Source organism: Macrobrachium nipponense, chromosome 31, assembly GCF_015104395.2.
Source record: "Macrobrachium nipponense isolate FS-2020 chromosome 31, ASM1510439v2, whole genome shotgun sequence".
Classification (NCBI taxonomy): Eukaryota; Metazoa; Arthropoda; class Malacostraca; order Decapoda; family Palaemonidae; genus Macrobrachium; species Macrobrachium nipponense.
The window spans coordinates 42771983-42792270 of record NC_061093.1 but is presented as its reverse complement, the minus strand read 5'-3'; the positions used below and the strand labels follow the sequence as shown (position 1 = coordinate 42792270).

The 20288-nt window shown below is 41.0% G+C and overlaps 2 protein-coding genes across 2 annotated transcripts in view; one reads left to right on the top strand and one right to left on the bottom strand.

Annotated features, from left to right (window-relative positions):
* The window catches only part of LOC135206827 (uncharacterized), a 38913-nt gene extending 21175 nt beyond the window's left edge, over positions 1 to 17738 (bottom strand). The window contains exons 1-3 of the mRNA XM_064238318.1: positions 17709 to 17738; positions 16717 to 16791; positions 4055 to 4186 (exon numbers count right to left, since the gene is read on the bottom strand). Coding sequence (XP_064094388.1) covers positions 4055 to 4186; positions 16717 to 16791; positions 17709 to 17738 — 237 coding nt within the window. The remainder of the gene's footprint in view (positions 1 to 4054; positions 4187 to 16716; positions 16792 to 17708) is intronic.
* Positions 17739 to 17904: 166 nt separating this feature from the next.
* LOC135206826 (uncharacterized) lies at positions 17905 to 18504 on the top strand. Its single transcript, XM_064238317.1, has one exon. It carries the CDS (start codon positions 17905 to 17907, stop codon positions 18502 to 18504), a length of 600 nt encoding a protein of 199 aa, XP_064094387.1.
* Positions 18505 to 20288: the final 1784 nt, after the last annotated feature.

Genomic DNA, 20288 nt, shown 5'->3' with positions numbered 1-20288 from the left:
GTATTACTTGCAACCCAAGGATTTATACTACTAGCTGGGAATAAAAGCAATTCTTATTTCTAGTCATAGAATCATTGGAGCTGATTTCCAAAATTTGATTTTAACAAGCAAAGTACAAGCAGTCCCTGGGTTACATCAGGTTCGTGTTACATCGTTCCGGACTTACGGTGCTTGAATCACTACGTAGTTAACCCTGATTTTTTGGCAGCGCCGTAGGTGGATTTATGGCACTGTTACCTGCTTTACGGTGCCAGTGCTATTTGTTCCCATTATAATTATGATGCTTTGGGTTACGCCGATTTTTAGCCGTAAACTGGGGACTGCTTAAGTAAACCATAAAACAATGAGGCACAGCGGGGCATTTCATATAATTATTGTGTGAGTGAGTTACTGACTAGACCTGCTAAGGACTTCTTCCCAATGCAAGTTTAATCAGCATACATTGCATTGGCACTATCTCGCATCCACCGGTTTTTTTTAATACTCAGCCCAGCCTTATTTCATCCTGGGCTAAGAGGGGGATTATCTTATGTGGATCCTTGCTTGGTGGTTATGATGACCATCATACTGCACTATCTCAGAATTGTCGGCACTGGTAAAAGACCCATTGATTTGCCTAGATCAGTCATGTCTATTACTTTTGTTGGGTTTCAAGGCTTAGGCAAATGCTCAATCCATGTTTAGGCAGGATGAGCATCACTGGCCTTCTCTGCTTCTGTCATTTAATCAGCAAAACTATTCATTTCATAGTTTGCTTACAATATTAAACCACATTCGATGTAATGGGAGGCTTCCACCCTCTGGAATAAAACAAAAGTGACATCCCGTGGTCTCATTTGAAACTAAATTTAAGATCTGGAATACTCCAAGGGATAGGCACCTTATGGATAGTAGTCAAAAGGGCAATTGAAAATGTGTGTAATGTTAAGGTTTTTGTATTATGTAACAAAGCTGTTCTTTAAAGTAGACTTATTTTATATCTACTGTATCAAATTTTTAAATACTACAGGAATGCTGGTAGTATCACAAACAAGAAATACAAATACTTTTTTATATTCCATTTTTCTTTTGATCTGATCTTCATTTCCTTTGTTACATGAATTATTGAATTATGTATCCAAGTACGTACACCTAGTGTAAAACTAAAATGGGTTTCCACTTGATACTTTAATTGCTATATTATTGAAAATAGTTTGTTATATGTATGCTTCCAAATTTATAATGGTGATAATTATTACTTATGTGCAATACTTACAGCAGTTGTAGATTATCTGTCTTTTGATGTATTACCTTTTCATTGGTGAGATATGACTGTTCTCACTAATAAGAGTCAACTTCTGTTTTTATGTACAGTACACATTCATTAAACTTATTTCTCATCTTTCTGCAATGAGCATCCCAGCAGGATATTCAAGTACATAATATATAATTTTAAGTTTTTATATTTGCTATGGTAAGAATTGCAGTGTGTACCATATATTCAATATCACATATCACTACTCTGTCTTTGGAAATTCCTACAATATAACCTGTGCTATTGAGGATTAGTTAAGTTTAAGATGTTAGCTGAATAAACTATATACTACAGCATATATACGTATATATATACTATATGTGATGCCCAAAAATGTCAAAATAATTTTAATGTATGAATTTCTGTAAATGCCACATTGGACTTTTTATGACTTAACATTGTAACTAATCTCATATATCAGTATGCAATCATTTGTTTCTTTGCATACACTATACAACATACGCTTATTGGAAATATATATAGTCCTTTTACTGTTGTCCCCATGACTGACCATGATTTCTTTGTGCAATAAGACTTTGAAATAAATAAATATACATCAATTATGGATAGTGGTTCCTGTTCAGTGAAATTTGTTTTATAAATTAATAGTTACTTTGAGCCTTTACTTTTCAAAATCTTTGTGATAAAAATGTCCATATTTTTTATTCTGGAATTTGAAGTCACTTAAGCCCTTTTTATTGTCACTTAAAAATACAGTTAAGTTCTGTGATATTTAAACTTGCCAAAGTACTGTCATAGAACCTCAATGTTTAATGACATTCAATTTAAATATGCAAGTTATGCTTAATTATGAAAGGACTCATTTCTGACTGAATATGGATACCAAATATTTAACTAAACTTCACTCATTCCTTCAGTTTGTTGCATTAGTACAATAATTTTTAAAGGCTTGTTGCACATACTCATTGTACTCAGGATTTAGTTTGTTTTTACTCTTCCTGCTATGATTATGATTATGTAGGTAATTACAGCATATGATAAATCAACATAATAAATTGGCAGTATGGCTGCTTATCCAAAACCAAAGAAATTTAGTCTATAATGTCAAACAATCTAGTTAGTACGCTAAGCTTTAAGGCTTACAAAGCTGCTTTATGCTCTCTGAAGTATACAGATGCTTCTTTACTTACAATAGTTTGACTTGCAATTCCCTGAAGTGACAGTATAGTGTTGTAACATGATACATACATTTGAAAGGATTTTGAATTCCATATTTACCCACACTCCATTATGCAGCAAAGTACCATATTCTCCCAAAGCCAGGTGCAGCAGCATCCACTCAGCCATGCTCTCAGCCACTGTAAAGATCATCAATGTAAACAACCATGAGCAAAGAAATGCATATTTCAACTTTCACAACCACAAATGTTAAATTTTCTATACATACTGAAAGCAGTTACTATATTTTTGCATCCCATAATGTTTAATTAAGAGCCTTGCCCAATACTTTGCATCTTTCCTTTTTATTAAAAACAAGATTAAAGAAAGCCTTTAATTACCTTAGTGACATGGTACTCTACTTTCACAATTTGCTATATTTTGGAACTGGTAAGACTTACTATGTAACTGGTCAAAAAACCACTTTGGCTGGAAATATATTTTACAATTAACATGCATTTACCATCTAATTATAATGTGCTTTGTTTTAGGTAAATTTACCCCGCATTAGGTGGTGGTTAGTGGTCTAAGCACATTTTAGGTAGGCTACCCAAAGACCAAGAAAAATTATTACAGAAACCAGAATATGTACATGATACCAAACAAGTTGTTACAATATGTTCTTAGTAGATTATTTTGCCTACCTACAGGCAAGTGTTCCGAGCATGTTTTATAGGTAAGGCTGCCTTATGTTTGGTTTGTGGAGTTGCTTTATCAACAATAACAACAACAAAATATTTTTCTCACTTACAAAGGGTTTCTTAGAATTAATCCCCATCATATGTAGAGAAGCATCTGTATCTAAACTTAAAATTTGATAATTGTTCTGATAATATTTTAGTGTGATGTATTCCAACACTAACATTAAAATATCAAACATTACTAATAATAAAATTTTTTAAGATTGATTGAACACAGTATATAAAAAGAATAAGGTTGGATAATTTTATATAAATAATAAGTATATACGTATTGTACAAGCAATAATTTTACATGTGCACTTATGTTTACACCTGATTGGAATAAAGTCACAGTCTTAGCAAATTGGGTAAGATCACAATTTTTAAAGGTATAATATATTTTTCCTAACTATACAAACCTGAGGTCATTTACATTAGGAATTTACCTTCAGCAAAACTGGAAACGCCCGCTAGACTTTTATAGCAAGGTAGTTCGGTATTTGAACTACCACCCAGGTGGGAGAGCTCCTCCCACCCAGGTATACGCATACCATTTTGCTTTTGGCTCAGGAAAAGTAAAATGAGGGGTAGCATGAGGTGGGCCTAATGTGTAAAGGACCTCAGGTTGTATAGTTAGTAAAAATAAAATTTACCTTAAAAAATTTTGATTTGTTCCTACATAGTATAAAAATCGGAGTATATTAGCTGCGAGATGATTCATCCAACTTCTGGGCTTCCCTCCAGTTATCGAGGGCAAGACCGTTTCATAGAAAAGAAGCTTGGATAAATCTGACAGCCTATGACAGTAAGGCCAAAAACAAGTAGTGGGTTCGTCTTATTGTCTGGGACCCACTTTTCTTCCCTTGCAAGAGTAAAATGGATAGTCTGTTACATCACTTACCTGCATCATAGGCAGTTCCACCATGTGATGGCCATTCAGCGCTCTACCCGGGGGAAGAGGAGAAGGGAGCCAGTCATCCACATTCATACTCTCATCTGCAACAAACTTTCTAATGTGAGATGCTAATCTGTCCTGTTTGAGGAGCCAGGTAAGCTTACTCAACTTGTTAAGCAGCCACCACAGGTCCCTTGGAAAAAAAGTGTCGAAGGACTTGTGTGCAACATCCCGTAGATAGAAGGAGGTGAAGGTGGTTTGTCTCAACCACACCCCTGGCCTTCAGTAGTACCTGGTGCATCAACAGATTCTTCTGGAATGCGAGGGTAGAGGTGATGCTCCTGATATTGTGGGCTCTTGGTTTAGGGGTATCGGTGTTGTCTACTTAAGCAGTCAAGTATGTCCATGGATCGCTTCATGCAGCCAGAAGGAAATAGTAGTAGTGTTCTTGGACACTTCCTTCTTGGACAAGCCAGTGTTAACGAAGAGTCATCAATACTCAGGCTGGAGGTGTCCAGTGTTCCTCAGGGAGCACCACAGCAATCTAACAGGACACAGCAGCATCTAATCCGCATCACTGGAAGTCCCCTAGGGAGGGGATCATAAGAGACTCAAACCTGGCGTCAGGGACCGATGGGTTCAGAATTTTCAGTCGAAGTTGGGGATGAAATCAAGTGTAACCGATCCCCATCCCCTAGTGTCTCACACAAAGAAATTTCATGTAGTTTGCCTACTCTTTTCACCGATGCTGGGGTGAGAAGGAAGACAGTCTTAAGTGTAAGATCCCTGTTTGACAACTCTTGTAAAGGTTCGTAAGGAGCGGAAGTCAAGACTCCTTAGGACAAGAGTCACGTCCCAACCAGGGGGCCGGAGATCCCTGGGTGGGAAAAACTTCTAAAGAAGAGAAATATCTATAGGGATGAAGGGATATAGACTCCTTTCACCCAAAGCACTAAGCTGAGGCAGCTCAATAGCCCTTTACTGCTGAAAGAGATTAGTTTCTCTTAGTGAAGAAGATGAAGTCCGCGTCCTGCTGAAGAGTGGCTCCGACCGGAGAGATACCCCTTCGATGGCACCAACCACAGAAGAAGGCCCACTTCCCCTGCTATACAGCTGCGGACGACTTCCTGAGGTATCCAGACATCTGTTGCAGTGAAACACAAAAAGCCTCTTGCTTGCAAGAGACTGTGGATAACCTACAGTCATGAAGAGCCAGGGTCTGCACTGATTGATGGTATGTACTGCTCTGTGTGTGGTTGGCGCAGGAGGAGGTGCCACTGGGGCAGCTCTCCCAGTGTCTCAGAGAAAAGAGCCAGCAGAACGGGATACCAACTGGCCTGAGACCATTTGGGAGCTACCAGAATCATTCAGAGATTTAGGGTGGTCAGTGCCCTGCTGATCACTTATGTATCAGACAGAACGGAGGAAAGGCACAGGCGTCAAGGTTGTCCCCTGGGTGCTGGAATGCGTCTTCTGCAGCTGCCCATGGGGCCTGGTATGACTGAACAAAATACCTGAAGTTTTCTTTTGTGCCGAATGGTGAGCAAATCTATTGGTGGTTGCCCCCACAGGTTGAACAACCTCTCGGCTACATCCTGTGTAGGGACCAGTCTATCCCTATCACCTGATCCTGGCAGCCGAGTTTGTCTGCCATTACATTCCTCCTCCCGGAATGTATCTAGCTGACAACTCCGAGTGAGGTACCTGCCCCTAGCGTCTCCCTTTCTTCTTCTTCTCTTTGTTACCCTTAACTGCCTTCCCTGAGGAAGAGGGCTGAAAGGGGCGATTCTGTGAAGAGAAAGAAGAATGCTGGGTGTTTCTTGTAGCACCCCTCAAAGTTTGAGTCTTCTTAGGGCCTAAGGAAGTGGGAGTCTGACCCGCAGGGCAGGCTGCTGCAACATGCGAAGGTCCTGACGCTCGTCACTGCCTGGCAGATGAGGCGATCATTATCTTGGACCTTTCGCTTGTCTATGGTAGCATCCACCATCTCTCTAGCAAAGAGAGAGGAGGAACCCAGTAGCAGTCCATTGCTTGGGGTCATGGCAGACTTGGATCCTAAGGTCCTGGTCAGGCAAGTCAAGACAACATCTCTCCTCTTCAGGACTAGGTTAGCCCACAGGTTTGCCATCTAGGTAGGAAATTGCCCAAGGAAGTCACTCTCTTGGCCACTGTCAAGGACCAAAGATCAAGCCACAAGACTGCCTGGAAGGCCGCCAAGGTGGTGTCGCCACCTCTGCAGCTAGCTGTTGCAGCAAAAGACCGGGGTCCAGTCGGACTAGACCTGGGTCAACCTGCTTGGCTGCCAATTACCTCTCCGAAAGTTGATAGAATAGCTTTTAGCCAGGTAAAAGAGGAGGAAGCAACTGGTCTAACCAGTTTGACCTGAGGGAGTTCTCTTGTCCGGAGACAAGTATCCACCTAGTCGAGGCCTCCATCAGCAGGAGAAGGCCATGGCAGCCCTACTGATGCCTTGGGTTCCCTCTTTGGGGCCCACAAAGACTCCAGTTGAGAGAGGCAGTCTACAGACAAAGCTTTAGGCCCTTCCCCTAGATCACTGTGCCGATGAATCAGCGCTATGATCTCAGCAACCATCCTCTGTATTTCGGGAATATCCACATTTCATGACAGAGGACCCTTGAGACCTTCAAAGATGCGGTCTTCCCGATCTACCCTCCCTGCCATAATGGGCAGTTATGGATAATAGGGGACGGAGCAACCATAGGTGTAGGTAGAGGAGGATCCACCCTTGCCACTACAGTACTTCAGCATGAGCAGTAGGGCCCTCCGGAACAGTAGACAACGTGATTATGGCCGTGCCATCATAAGCCCAGAGGGGGAGATGCCACAACTAGGTGCAGCCAGGTGCAATGGCAGGGCCTGCAATGATGGGTTCCCGCTCAGCCTAGAGAACGCCATGCTGCCATGAGACCCAATGACTGTGCCTTGGTCAAATCTTTAGAAGGAAAACTCAGATTAAGGGAGGGAGCCCCTTGTCACCCCGAGGGGATCTCGACTCCCTCGGAGCGACCCGAGGCTTCTGTATCGGAGGTGCCCTTCCTCGGATAACTTTTCCTCCCGCAAACTTCACCCATTACACTCGTTGCAAGTCAGTTCAGGATTACAATCCTGCCCTCTGCAAGAAGTGCATAAGGTATGAGGATCAACATCCATAGTTGATTGCCAGATTTTGCATTTTTTACCTCCCTCCTACCCGAGGGCACAGGCACTTGGGGAGGGAGGGCTTATTAGCTGACTGAACATAATCATGGTTTGCATGTTGAATATTGGTCACAAATCAGCAAACGCACTCAAGATATTGATTAACACTGAAAACAAGGAAAGATCTTGCCATGATACACAAGGAAGGAAAAGCTAGTGACAGTCGAGCAGAGAATGATGTTAATCATGTTCAAGCCCTACGGCAGCTGAAAGCAAAGTGGTATGCATATACCCAAGTGGGAGCTCCTCTCCCACCTGGGCGGTAGTTCAACTACCGAATTACCTTGGTATAAAAGTCTAGCGGCCGTTTCCAGCTTCACTGAAGGTAATTTCTAATGTAAAGGACTGATGGTTTGCATATGTATTGTGTAGGAACAAATATGTGTAATGTATGGTCAAACTGTATTGAGGGAGTCAGAGGGACTTTGTACAAACTATCTTCAACATTTACTTCAATTTATGTTGCCTCACTTTTGTGCAATATTATTATTATTATAAAGGATTAGTTTATCCAGACCTCTGAGCCTAACCACGGCTCTTCTCGGGCTGGTTTTCAGGAATTAATCCTGAAAAAAGAAAAAAAAATTTAAGACTATATAGGAAACCGGTTTTACTTAGGAACATGATGATCTTATTAAATACACTTCCATGGAATAAAGCAGTGATAAAAATATACAAATGCTGTTCGGTATTTTTGGTTATATTTTATACTACATACACTACAGTTAACCAGGCTCCTAGCCCCAAGATCACTGTTACACATTGCAGCTGAGACATCAACAAATCTAGTCAATCATACCTATATTTTCAATTGCATATTTTGGACTGCTTACTACTTTTGTTAGATGACCATTGCCCAACTTTATTCCAAACAACAGTGGGGATGAGGATACATGTAAAACTATAGTTTTGTATACAGTAATATGAAATTTTTACATTTTAAAGGTTATTTAGTACTGTACTAAATGTTTCCCCAAAATTTTCAGTGGTACATTTTGAGAATCATTAAGTTTAGGTTTTTATCCAAAATTTTCAGTGGTGCATTTTGAGAATCATTAAGTTTTACTTTTTAAAAGTTGCTTAACTTAATTTTCTTGCCTTTTTTAAAAGTTTCTTCGTGCATTTATGTGTCTTTCTGCAATACTGTAAAATATGTTGAAATTATATTCAATAAAAAATGTAACAATTGAAATGTATTTGTATCCTTTACCTTTTTAAGATCCAGGTTAGAATCAACAGCTACACTAGTTAACCACTGTATATTTCTGTGTATAAGATGACTTTTGGATAAGACTATGTCAAAAACAACTGAAAATTTTCATAAATTCATATCATATGTAGTATAAGCCATCTGCTAAATTACAAAAACCAGTTTATAGCCTAGCATTTGGTTATGTACACATGATCATTATTACAAATGCTGCTTTACTTACTGGATCCTTAGAAATTCAAAATATACGAAATAACCAAGCTAATTCTATACTTTGTTTTTCTTTGACATGTCGCCTAAAAGTTTAGGAAACCATTGTTTTGTTTTAAGTTTCATCGCCAGTCACAAACAACCCGTAACAATAATAAGAAATGTATGATAATCAGCATACATAATTATCATTTGTATGAATTAATTGTTCTTAAAAGTTCTATGTAATCCAAAATTGTGTTATTTACCACCAAAATAAGGAATTTGTAATGAAAAATGAGTATTATGTTATCCTAAATGCTATCACAACAGTAATTACAACGCCATTAAAATCTTTGAAATGTTGCCGAAAGATAAAGGTTGCTGTGAGGGCAATAATTACTAGTTTAGATTTTTTCATCTGGGCTTACACAGATAAAATTTGATTGAATTGATATGAAATTATTCCTCGAATATAGCCAATACTAATACTATACAAAGCAAAAATGGTTTTATTATCAGTTTATTTCATAAAAGTTAATATTTTCATGCATGTCGGTGGTTACTTAGATTTCAGGGTTTGAATTTAAGAATGGTAGTGTAAGACGCACCCCAATTTGTAAGAGTGAATTTTGGAATTTAGAGGTTGTCTTATACGTGGAAATATATGGCTAGTTCTATTGATTTGAAATATATATATACATCATGTTCTTATAGGAGTAAAAAATATTGCTTAACATATACAATAAATCTTTTATCACAGTGCAAATGTACCAGGTTGCCAGACAATATGTCGATGGATGTAAGTCAAGGGACAAAATGTTGACATAATGTTGACAAACAAAATACAGATACCTGTTCAAACAGGACAAAATGACAACAACAGCACGTGAATACATAAAATAAAACAATGTTTTACTAACTCCTTTTCATTTTCTCGCCTTTTTCTTCTTTTTTCTCTATCTCCTTTTCTATCTGCTCTGTAAATCGATCTATAATAAAGCATGTTAAATTGGTAGTTGTCTTAGTGAAGAAGTTGTTAAATACTGTTGAACGTTTTAGCATATTTTTCCAGTGAAGAGAAAATTTTTTTTTTATCCAAATGAAATGCAAAAAAAAAAAAACTTATCAAAATGAAGTGAAAAAATTTAGTTAGCAAGCATCAACATATTTTTATTCAATGCCTATTTGCAAAATCAATAAAACTACCCATAAGAGACCAAAAAGCAAGCATCCATGGTTTTTATTTAATGGCTATTTTCAAAATAAAACTAAGCATACAAGATATCTTGTGATAAACCAAAATACTAGGTATAATTTGTATGAGATAACTCGTTAATAACCATAAAAAGGCCTCTAATTGAGTTTCTAAAAATCACTGTTTTACATAAAATCAATTTTATGTTGAAATTAAGAAATAGCCAAAGAAATATTTTCAATTGATTAAAATAATTGGAGTCCAGAGAAATATTTTCAATTAATTAAAATAATTGGAATCTTTTTGATACTATGTTAAAAAAAAAGGTCCTTTAAGGAGTTAACAATAGATATGTATCAAAATACATGAAATGGAAATTTGTATCATTTGAAATGACTTACCCACTGTTATGGATAGCCAATTCCTACACTAAGACTTTGATAGTGGGTAGTGCAGCTTGACATGGTCTGCTCAGCCAAGTAAGTTAACAGCTTCTTATAAGAAACTTAAAACATTTTTACCCGACGACCAGAAATCCTTCATGGATAATACTGCCACCAAGTGGATTCCATTGGGGGTGCTAGCAAGGCTCTCGTGTGTGCAGCTAAAAGCAGCCTTGCAAAGAAAAAACTTTGTTTCAGCTAGAATGAACAGAAGTGGAGTAAAAAGATCCTTGTCCCTGGGTCCAAAAGCCAAAAAAATGACATTTTACTAAAATATATAATGATATAAAGTTACGCTTCTATGCAACGTATGTACCTTCATGCTCCCTAGAAAATTCAAACTGGGATTTAAAACATCGAGCCTATAAGTTTGCAGTTTCTTTAAGTTCTAGTAAAGACCTTACCTAGTACCACTAGTAGATTAAAAGCTTCACAGTTCTCAAATACAATTTCAATATCCTTAAGGTGTTGGGTAGCAAAATCCAAATTGCATTTCCATCGCACTGCATTATCATGTCAAGTGAAAAGTTCTTCAAACAACCAAATGAAGTAGCCACGGCTCTTACACTATGATTTTTATCTTCAATAAAGCCAACAGATCTTGGTAAAGTTTCACATGCAACTGCCTTATTAAATAATAAAGATATTGCGTGCTTCTGCCCAAAGAAGCAATTTTTCCACTATTAAGAACATTGGCTCTGACCTCATGCTGCCATGGTTCCTGACATAAGCCAAAGAGGTTGTATTTTCCGCTTGACATCTACATTCCCAGGATCATTAGGTTGTCAGGACATTTTCATCGAGTTGCCTAAAAATAAGGGGATGTCTGGGTTTACTTCTTTTGAAGATAAACTTGCCGTTCAGAAATCTCTTGAAAATAAAAATGAACTGGAAGCATTCTGAGCCTTGCTAGTCTGACAAACTTCTCCAAAGAGGTAATGTGTCCCAATAGAGAAAGCCATTACCTCAAAGAAAGCTTGCTCTAATGCCAAAGTTCTCAGAGAAACGATAAGGAATTGTTTAATTATCTCTCCAATGGAAAGCCCAAAAATTAGGGGTCTATCCTCATCCCCAGATAGAAAATAGATTGAGTGGGAGTCAGGATAGACCTCTGAAAACTGACCACAATACCCTCAAGAATCCCATCAAAACAGTTGGTCAATATTAGCCAGTCATCTAAGTAGAGAAGAATTATTGCCCATGAAAGATGACACCATCCCCCTATTGGCATAAACAAATCATAGGAACTTTTCAACGGAAGATTTATTGGTATGTGGGATTATTTATCCTGCAGGTCCACTAATATCCTGACATTCTCCTGGATAGTTTTAAAACCATGGTGGATGATTCCAGTCAGGCTGAAAATGCATGAAGACATCTGAAAGCGCAGTCGAATGTAGACCAATGAATGGGCTTCCCCTCTGCCATCGATTTAGTTAATGACCTCGTTTGAAAATTGTACGGCCATTCCAGTTTGTGTTCGCATGCTAAATAGTATGTAAAAACCAAAGTTTGTATTTGTGTAGGAACAAATTATGTACCGTTTGTGCACTCAGCACTTGTATGATAGCTTAAGTTTCCTCAATGCACTAGTCACTTTATGAGGTCCATCAGCATAAATGGCCCTTTACTGCAACTTTAAGAAGTAATCCAGTCATATATTATGTCGGGATGATTCCTCTCGCCACATCAGACCAGCAATGACAAAGAACCCCATTAGTCCTAACAAAATGAGAAAAATCATTAATTAAAAAAGAAAAATTCAATATCAGAACTAAAACTATCAGTAATATCATTTTTTCTTACAAAAAATATGGGGCAATATACGGCTACAAAACATCACTATCACTCTCCAAAAATGGATAACATATAAGCTTGTAACCAAGGGAGATAAATTCCTCTCAATAAACCCTTCATAACTGAATTCAATCTGGAAGACAGTTGACAGAAAGGTGGCAAAGAACACAGACCTTGGCCCAGACATAGGCCTTGGTTGTTGGTTCCCTGTTAGTGCAGAAGACCAACTGACGCCAGGCAGTCATGAGGGCCGGCAGGTTACAGATAGATGAAGGCGCTGACACCACCTGTTCTTTCTCAGTCACTATGGGGGAAACTGTCATCTTTAATCACAATATATTTAGTGAAATATTTAACAAATAAAAAAAATTTTCATCAATTTACGCCTATCATTTTTCTCCCGACCCACAAAGGAGCATAAGAAGGTGAACCGGTGAGTGAGAGGAATCAACCTATTCAGGCAATGGAGGAGGAGGAGGAGAAGAATTCAAACTAGAAAGAGGAAAAGACAGAGTGGGCTTATGGCTGGCCCTAACGAATCGTCTACATAATCTATCAACCTTGCCCGTCTCCCAATATGTCACAAAATAATTCATCCTCCCATCTGGCTGCCACTCATTACGTTCTTCAAAATGAGAAAAGTACATTTTTGTCAATAGTACGGGTAAGCTAACAGTGTGACCATCAAGCACAACAAACAGTTTGTTTACACTAAACTTGTTCTTATACAGCCTATAATATTAGCAAGGGCAGAAAACAAGCCCAATACTCTATAGGAGAAAATTTGCCATAAATAGTCAAAATTATTACCGCTGATTAACATTCACCGTAAGACGAGGACAAGCATGAATTCTGACAAGAACACAAACATTTCAAAGCCACCTGATGGAAAAAAGGTAGCCTAGTGTAAGATTATGACATCTAAATATTTGGTTAAACTAATCAGCTAAAAGCTTAGATTATGCCTATAAAATGTATTAAAAAAAATAAGCACACAGTGGACCCTCTGTATTTGCGGACTCACGCATTTGCGGATTTCTCTCTGGAACATTTCCCCCTAATATTCGCAGGAAATTTACCTTTCACTGTATTTTTCTATGATATATATCCAAAAATTCCTGTTTTTTTTATCAATTTCATCATAAAATACACTTTTAGTGAAAAAACTATTTTAAAAACCCAGGTATAAACATTTTTAGTGGGTTTTTCTTGAGTTTTAACTAGCATGGTAGGTTGTTTCAAGCATTTTCATAGGGGTTCCAACTATTCGCGGGTTCTAACTATTTAGGGGTGGGGGTCTTGTACGTATCACCTGCGAATATGGAGGACCATCATATACTAATTTCAAATAATTAAAATTATTTGAAAATGCTCTTTCTCCTCTCTCTCTCTCTCCCTCGTCTCTCTCTCTCTCTCTCACACACACACGTATATATATATATATATATATATATATATATATATATATATATATATATATAGATACAAACCTTCCTTTTGTTTAACAAATCGTTTTGTCATTACCACTGTAAACTTGGTCTTTAAATATCGAACATTACGAGTAAATACCATACTTCATGACCTTATCATAGTTGAAGACCCATGAATAATGCTATACATCTACTATGGTGCTGCTTTCATAAAACACTCATTATGAAGGACATACCTCATCCTAGCTTTTTTCTGGGTGACCAATACCTAAGAAAAATAAATAAGCTACAGTATCCTACATAGTTGCTGATGTAAATTTTACTAACACTCATCCTTTGTCAGGTAGCCTAGGCTAAGCAAGGAATTAAGAGCCACCATGGGAGATTTGACTAAACACGGTAAAATTTTACTTTAAAACACTGTTGCATTTTGACTGAAAAATATCTTTTCCTTTATGTCCAAGTGTGTGTTTTGGACATTTACAATGTTAAAAAACATTCCATGAAGTTCCCCTAATCTTTAAGTGAACCATCAATGGGATGAAAGTTTTTATAATTTGCTTGCTTTGAGTATTCCCACACCTAAAAGCCCCACTTTCCAACTGTGTGATTTTACTGGCTGCTCTACAGCAAGAGCCCATGCCAACACATGGGTGGATTAATTTAAGATAAAGACAATGACACTGTTGTCCCAAAAATTGTAAGCTATTAGAACTTTAGAAATATCATGCAGTTCACTAAAAGTATGTATTATTAATTTGCAAATTAAATTTGTCAGAAATGTTCAATGCATACATTAAAACATGGAAAAATTATATTTTCAAGTCCAAAGTAAAAATAGCACCCATAACACACTAAGTTCAGCAAATGGTAAACATTTATGGTAATGAGGTAATTCTACAGAATAGTTCCGCACGGACTGCAAGGAATGTAATCGTGGACACGACATCCACCAGGGATTGGGGCGTCCAATGTATTTCGCCATGTTTAGTACTGGCCCGGGGAGGTTAATTACAGTCATCCAAATAAATATTACTTAAAATTCTTGTTCAGGAGGTAAAACCGCATAGAAAACCACGACTGCCATAGTCTAGGCCGCTGCGGAATAGTACTGTAGATCTACCCCTGACTGAAACACAGGTGGCCATGATATCAATTGTATTAACTCAACCTTGAAAACTAGGCTAGGTCACAGACTACTATATTTGCAACATATAAAACTTTACTTTAGTTGCGTGACCTGATTTCCGACAATGGCCGACATGGAAAAGTTACTGCTTTGGGGCGGGGCGGGGGGTTCCACACCTAGCCAGGTTAGGGCGCGTCACGCTAGGTTAGGTTAGGTAAGATCTGGTTCAGCTACATCAGGACCTGGCATTGGGTATAGGAAAGGTTAGGGTAATTCCAACCCCTCATTCCGTGGTACAGTAGACTATGGCAGTTGACGTTTTCCTACGTTATCTTACTTACTGATCACGGCGAAATACATTGGACGCCCCAATCCCTAGTGGATGTCATATCTGCGGTTACATTCCTTGCAGGGTATTTCTAAAGAATAGTTCAATAAATATTACTTTTAATTCATGTTCAGTAATTAAATAACGTAGGAAAATGTCAACTGCCATAGTCTACTTTACCGCGGAATGAGGGCTTAGAATTACCAAGGTTAGATACATGCATTTATGTATGAGGAACCTGTTGCAGTCGAAGACTGGCAGGAATTATGCCGCGCAACTAAACTAATGGCCAAGCGCTGCGAACTGCTATGAGGTCAATGAGCACTAAATGGCAATCGACATGAAGGAGGCTTAAAAGGTGCAACAGAAGGAAACCTCGCAGTTGCATTATGAAACCATATTAAAGGAGGGTGAAAAGTATGATTTTGTTTTTTGCTTTTATGGTGCTTTTATGTTGCATGGAACCAGTGGTTATTCAGCAATGGGACCAACGGCTTTATGTGACTTCCGAACCACGACGAGAGTGAACTAATATCACCAGAAAATACACAACACTCACACCTCAGTGAAATGCCCGAGAATCGAACTCGCAGCCACCGAGGTGGCAGGTCAAGATCATACCGATCACGCCACTGAGGCGCTGTGAAAAGTATGAAGAAAGAATATGAATCGAGGTAATGAAATTAATGAATGGGGGTTAGCTACCGCTGGGTATCAAAGAAACACTGTAAAGAACCTGATTTTTTAGTCAATATACAAATTCAATAATTTCAAAACTGAATAGAAGACAGACTTAGGTAGAACTTTTTACGGACTTGGCTTTGGCTAACCTCGTAGTCTTGTCAGTTGGCATCTAGGGGTACATAGTACCAATGCTACTTTCCCTGGGTTGGCGTTGGCAAACGATTTCTAGTTTATTCAAATTCTCAACACTGCTGTAACGTCTACACATACAATTGGGTAGATCTATATTACTATATCGCGGCGGCCTTGACTATGGCAGTTGCGGTTTTTCTATGCAGTTTTACCTCCTGAACAAGAATTTTAAGTAATATTTATTCGGACGACTGTAATTAACCCCCAGGGTCTCGTACTAAACACGGCGAAACACATTCACGCCTGAATTCCTGGTGGCTTTCGTATTCGCGGGGACGAACGATGCGGTCATACGGAATGCTCATATAGAAATACCTTAAATTGTACACATCAAAAGTTTCAGCTTACCAAAATAATCAAACCCAACATCAAGGGTATTTCAGACACCGAAAGTAGGTTCATAATTAAAATAGTTTTTGAAATTTCTCTCACCTTCATGTCATGGATGGAAAAGTGGGCAGATCTATTCACTGTCTCTGGAACCGGACTCTGAGTAGTGACTTGGTAACCTTGATCCTTTCGGAAAAATTAAAATGACTTCTTTTTCGACTGTTATACTTGCAACATGTGTACTTTGACCATTAATCTGATTACAATTTAAAAAATCAAAATCGTTACACAAGAGAGCGAGAGAAAATGAAATTTTGAATGTATTTGTAATTTTTTTTTACTTAGCTATTTGATAAATAATTATTGTAGCAATCCAGAAGTTTAACGGAACGTCCCTCCCCTAATTTGGTAGTATACACACGTGATTTAAACAATTACTCGACGGATAATATTCAGATAAAATAAAAGCTTGTCATTTTATAACTCATTTATTTCTTTTAGAAGACAGTCCATACTTACCATTGTCAGTTCTTGTAAGGAAGTTCCTTGCTCCTCAATTTTGCCTATGGTTGTAGCTAATTTAGAATATTTCCTCTATGGTAACAATTGTCTTATATACTCCTTAAATTTCAAGTTAACTTTTCATTTTTTTTCTCTCATCATTTCTTTTGGACGCTCTTCTTTAGCCATTAAATTTTATTCAATTTCAAGTTAATTCACTATACTTCATTCGGGATATCCAGGATCTTGTCTTTGGTTTCGTACTAAAGTTTAGGTGGTGGGAAGCTAGTCTAAGGACAACGCCTTACCGCAATTTTCTCTGTATTTAATTCAACAATCGCTTTGTTCTTACTTCCCTCCTCGAGAGCGTTCAGCGGGCTTTCCACCAATGTATATATCTTGTAAGATATTCTATGTTATATGTCTCGCAAGAAACACAAATTGGCACTTGCCGACCCACTTTTACTCTCTCGCGGGTCGGATACCACATTTCCGCCCGCATACTGTATATTTGAACTTCCCTTACCTGTAATAAAGTCAGTACACTTCTACCTGCCTCTTTGTCCACACCTCACAATTGGTGACCTCCCGGTTTGGACGGTGACCCAAGCAGTTTTGGCTCAGCCATTAAGGGACTAACTACTGCCGCTCACCTTTAGAGATCTTTAGCGGACTCACACGGTGCCTCAGTTTAGATCTCTGAAAGCTCCTACCGTGGAAAAAAATAAAAAACCAACGCCTCTAATGGACTAAATACGGCATACCTTCCCAAGGTGTGTTCAGGTGTTCCTCAAACGGTTTGACCCGCAATTTACGGCCCTGTCGACCGTTTTGTGAGAAAGGACAATGGACGCAGACAGTTCTGCGCGAGAGACCCAGGCCTCCCCTGCCTCAACGACAGTCTCGCACACAGCTGCCGCTCAAGCTGTCAAATTGCCCCACTTCACAACAACGAACCCAACAGCCTGGTTCATCCGAGCTGAAGGGCAATTCCGGGTTGCGGGACTCACGGACAAGGTACTGCAGGCTGACCTCGTCATGGCAGCCCTCCCGACAGAGGTATTCAACTGAATAACTCCCTGGCTGACCGGTCCAGCACAGACCAAACCTGTCACGTTCGATGAATTAAAAACAAGACTCGTGACAGCCTACTCCACGCCCATCGCTGAGAAAGCTGCCCGCGCCCTTGACCTAGTTACAAACCCGATGCGAGGCGCCGACCCACAGGATGCCTGGGACACAGTGATGGGCCTCGTCCGCCTGCCCAAAGTAGGTCCTGATGGGAATAAGAAGGAAATCAGCCTGAGCCACGAAATTTTCCTGCGGCAACTCGAGCCAGATGTCCGAGGACAGCTAACGTACGCATACACCCTCCATGACGACGAACTATTGGAGAAAGCTAAAAAGCTGACGCTGTCGAGCAAGGCTGCAAGGCTCGCCGCTCCTCGATCCTCCGTGTGCCTAGCCACAGAGAAGGGAGAAGAAGAAGACGACGACCCAACTCAAGAGATCGGCGCCGTGACCCAGAGGAAGTCCTCCCACACTCAGCGGGGTGAAACCTCCTGGTGCCACTACCACCGGAGGTTCGGAAGACACTCCAGGAGATGCGAAAGCCCCTGCACCTTCCAGCAGCCAATAAAACAGCGACGGCAGAGAAAACCAAAGTCGCCCGTGGCAGCAGCCTCGTCGGAACCACACAGGTTTTATGTCCGCGACGCGATCTCCGGCCGAAGGATGCTGGTGGATACAGGGGCGATGCACTCGATATTCCCGCCCGTCAGGAAAAGACCGCAGCCGCGGGCCTGACAAACCAATAGCCCTCGTCGCCGCAAACGGGACCCCCATCCATTCCTACGGCACGAAGTCCCTCGAGATATCCATCTTGGGGCGCAACTACGTCTGGAATTTCACCATCGCAGACGTCAAGATTCCACTACTGGGGGCTGATTTCCTGGCGCATAACAGCCTCCTGGTTGATGTGGGTCGCAAACGCCTCCTCAACACGGGGACATGGCGTTCCCTACCGCTTGCAGCGGGCCCAGGCGCCCCCACAATTTGTACCATCGCCCCCCACAAGTACGGCAACCTCCTGCAGGAATTCCCCGAAGTTTTCAAACCGGAAATTCGTCAGGTGGCGGGGACACCACCCAAGCACAGAATATTCCACCACATCACCACCACGGGGCCCCCGACACACGCAGTTCCAATGACTCCCTCCGGGCTGCCTTCAGGATGCAAAAAGGGCATTCTCGGAAATGAAACGAATGGGTATCTGCCAGAAAGCATCAAACCCTTGGGCTTCGCCCCTACACATGGTACGGAAGCCTGACGGCACCTGGAGGCCCTGCGGAGACTACAGGAGACTCAACCTCGCTACAAACCCCGACCACTACCCCTTGCCAAACATGCAGGACTTGACCTAGGCCCTCCATGGAGCGAAAATCTTCATGAAAATGGACCTTTTAAAATCTTATTTTCAGGTTCCCGTGCACCCCGAGGACGTCCCCTAGACTACCATCATCATGCCCTTTGGCTCCTACGTCTTCCATTACTCCACCTTTGGCCTGAGAAACGCAGGGGCCACCTTCCAGCGCCTGATGGACAGCATCCTGGGGGACCTGCCTTTCTGTGTCTGCTACATCGACGATATTTTAATTTTTTCCAGGTCCCCGGAGGAACGCCTACACCATGTCCGAGCAGTTCTGAAATGCCTGCAGGAAAACGGGCTGGTCGTCCGATTCGACAAGTGCACCTTCGGCGCCGAGAGGGTGGACTTCCTCGGACACGAGATCTCCGCAGCAGGCGTGCGCCCCATGGCCTCGAAGGTGGGCGCGGTGCAGAAGTTGCCGACCCCAACTATGGTCAAGTCCCTGCAAGAATTCATCGGGACGGTAAACTACTACCGCCGGTTCATCCCCGACGCCGCCCTCACCATGTCCCCTCTAACACAGGTCCTGAAGAGGAAACCAAAAATCCTGACGTGGGAAGCAGAACAAGCACAGGCCTTCCACGACACGAAGATGGCCCTCGCCAGAGCTGCAACCTTGTGCCACCAGGACCCTACTGCGCCCTTACGTCTCACCACTGACGCCAGCAACGTCGCCTGTGGGGCTGTCCTCGAGCAGATGGTCCAGGGCGGGTCCCAGCCACTCGCCTTCTACAGTAAAAAACTGTCGCCCGCTGAGACGAGATACAGCACATTCGACCGCGAGCTCCTGGCAGTGCGCCACTTCCGCTACCTCCTCAAGGGCGCCCCCTTCACTATCAGGACAGACCACCGCCCATTGGTGCACGCCTTCACCAAGGCAGGCGACGCCTGGTCAGCAAGACAACAGAGGCACCATCCATTACGTTCCCGGCGAGAAGAACCCCGTGGCGGACGCCCTCTGGAGGATAGAGATCAACGCCGTGCACCTTGGGATCGATTACGAAGATCTCGCCCGAGAACAGGCCGCTGACCCGGAGACTGCCGCATATCGTACAGCTATCACCGCCCTCAAGTGGGAGGACGTGCCCTTCGGACCCGCGGGCACGACGCTCCTCTGCGACATCAGCACGGGTTGCCCACGCCCACTGATTCCAGCCTCCCG

Excerpts from the sequence above, each read along its gene's own strand:
- LOC135206826 (XM_064238317.1), top strand. The coding sequence starts at position 17,905 with ATGCGAGGCGCCGACCCACAGGATGCCTGGGACACAGTGATGGGCCTC.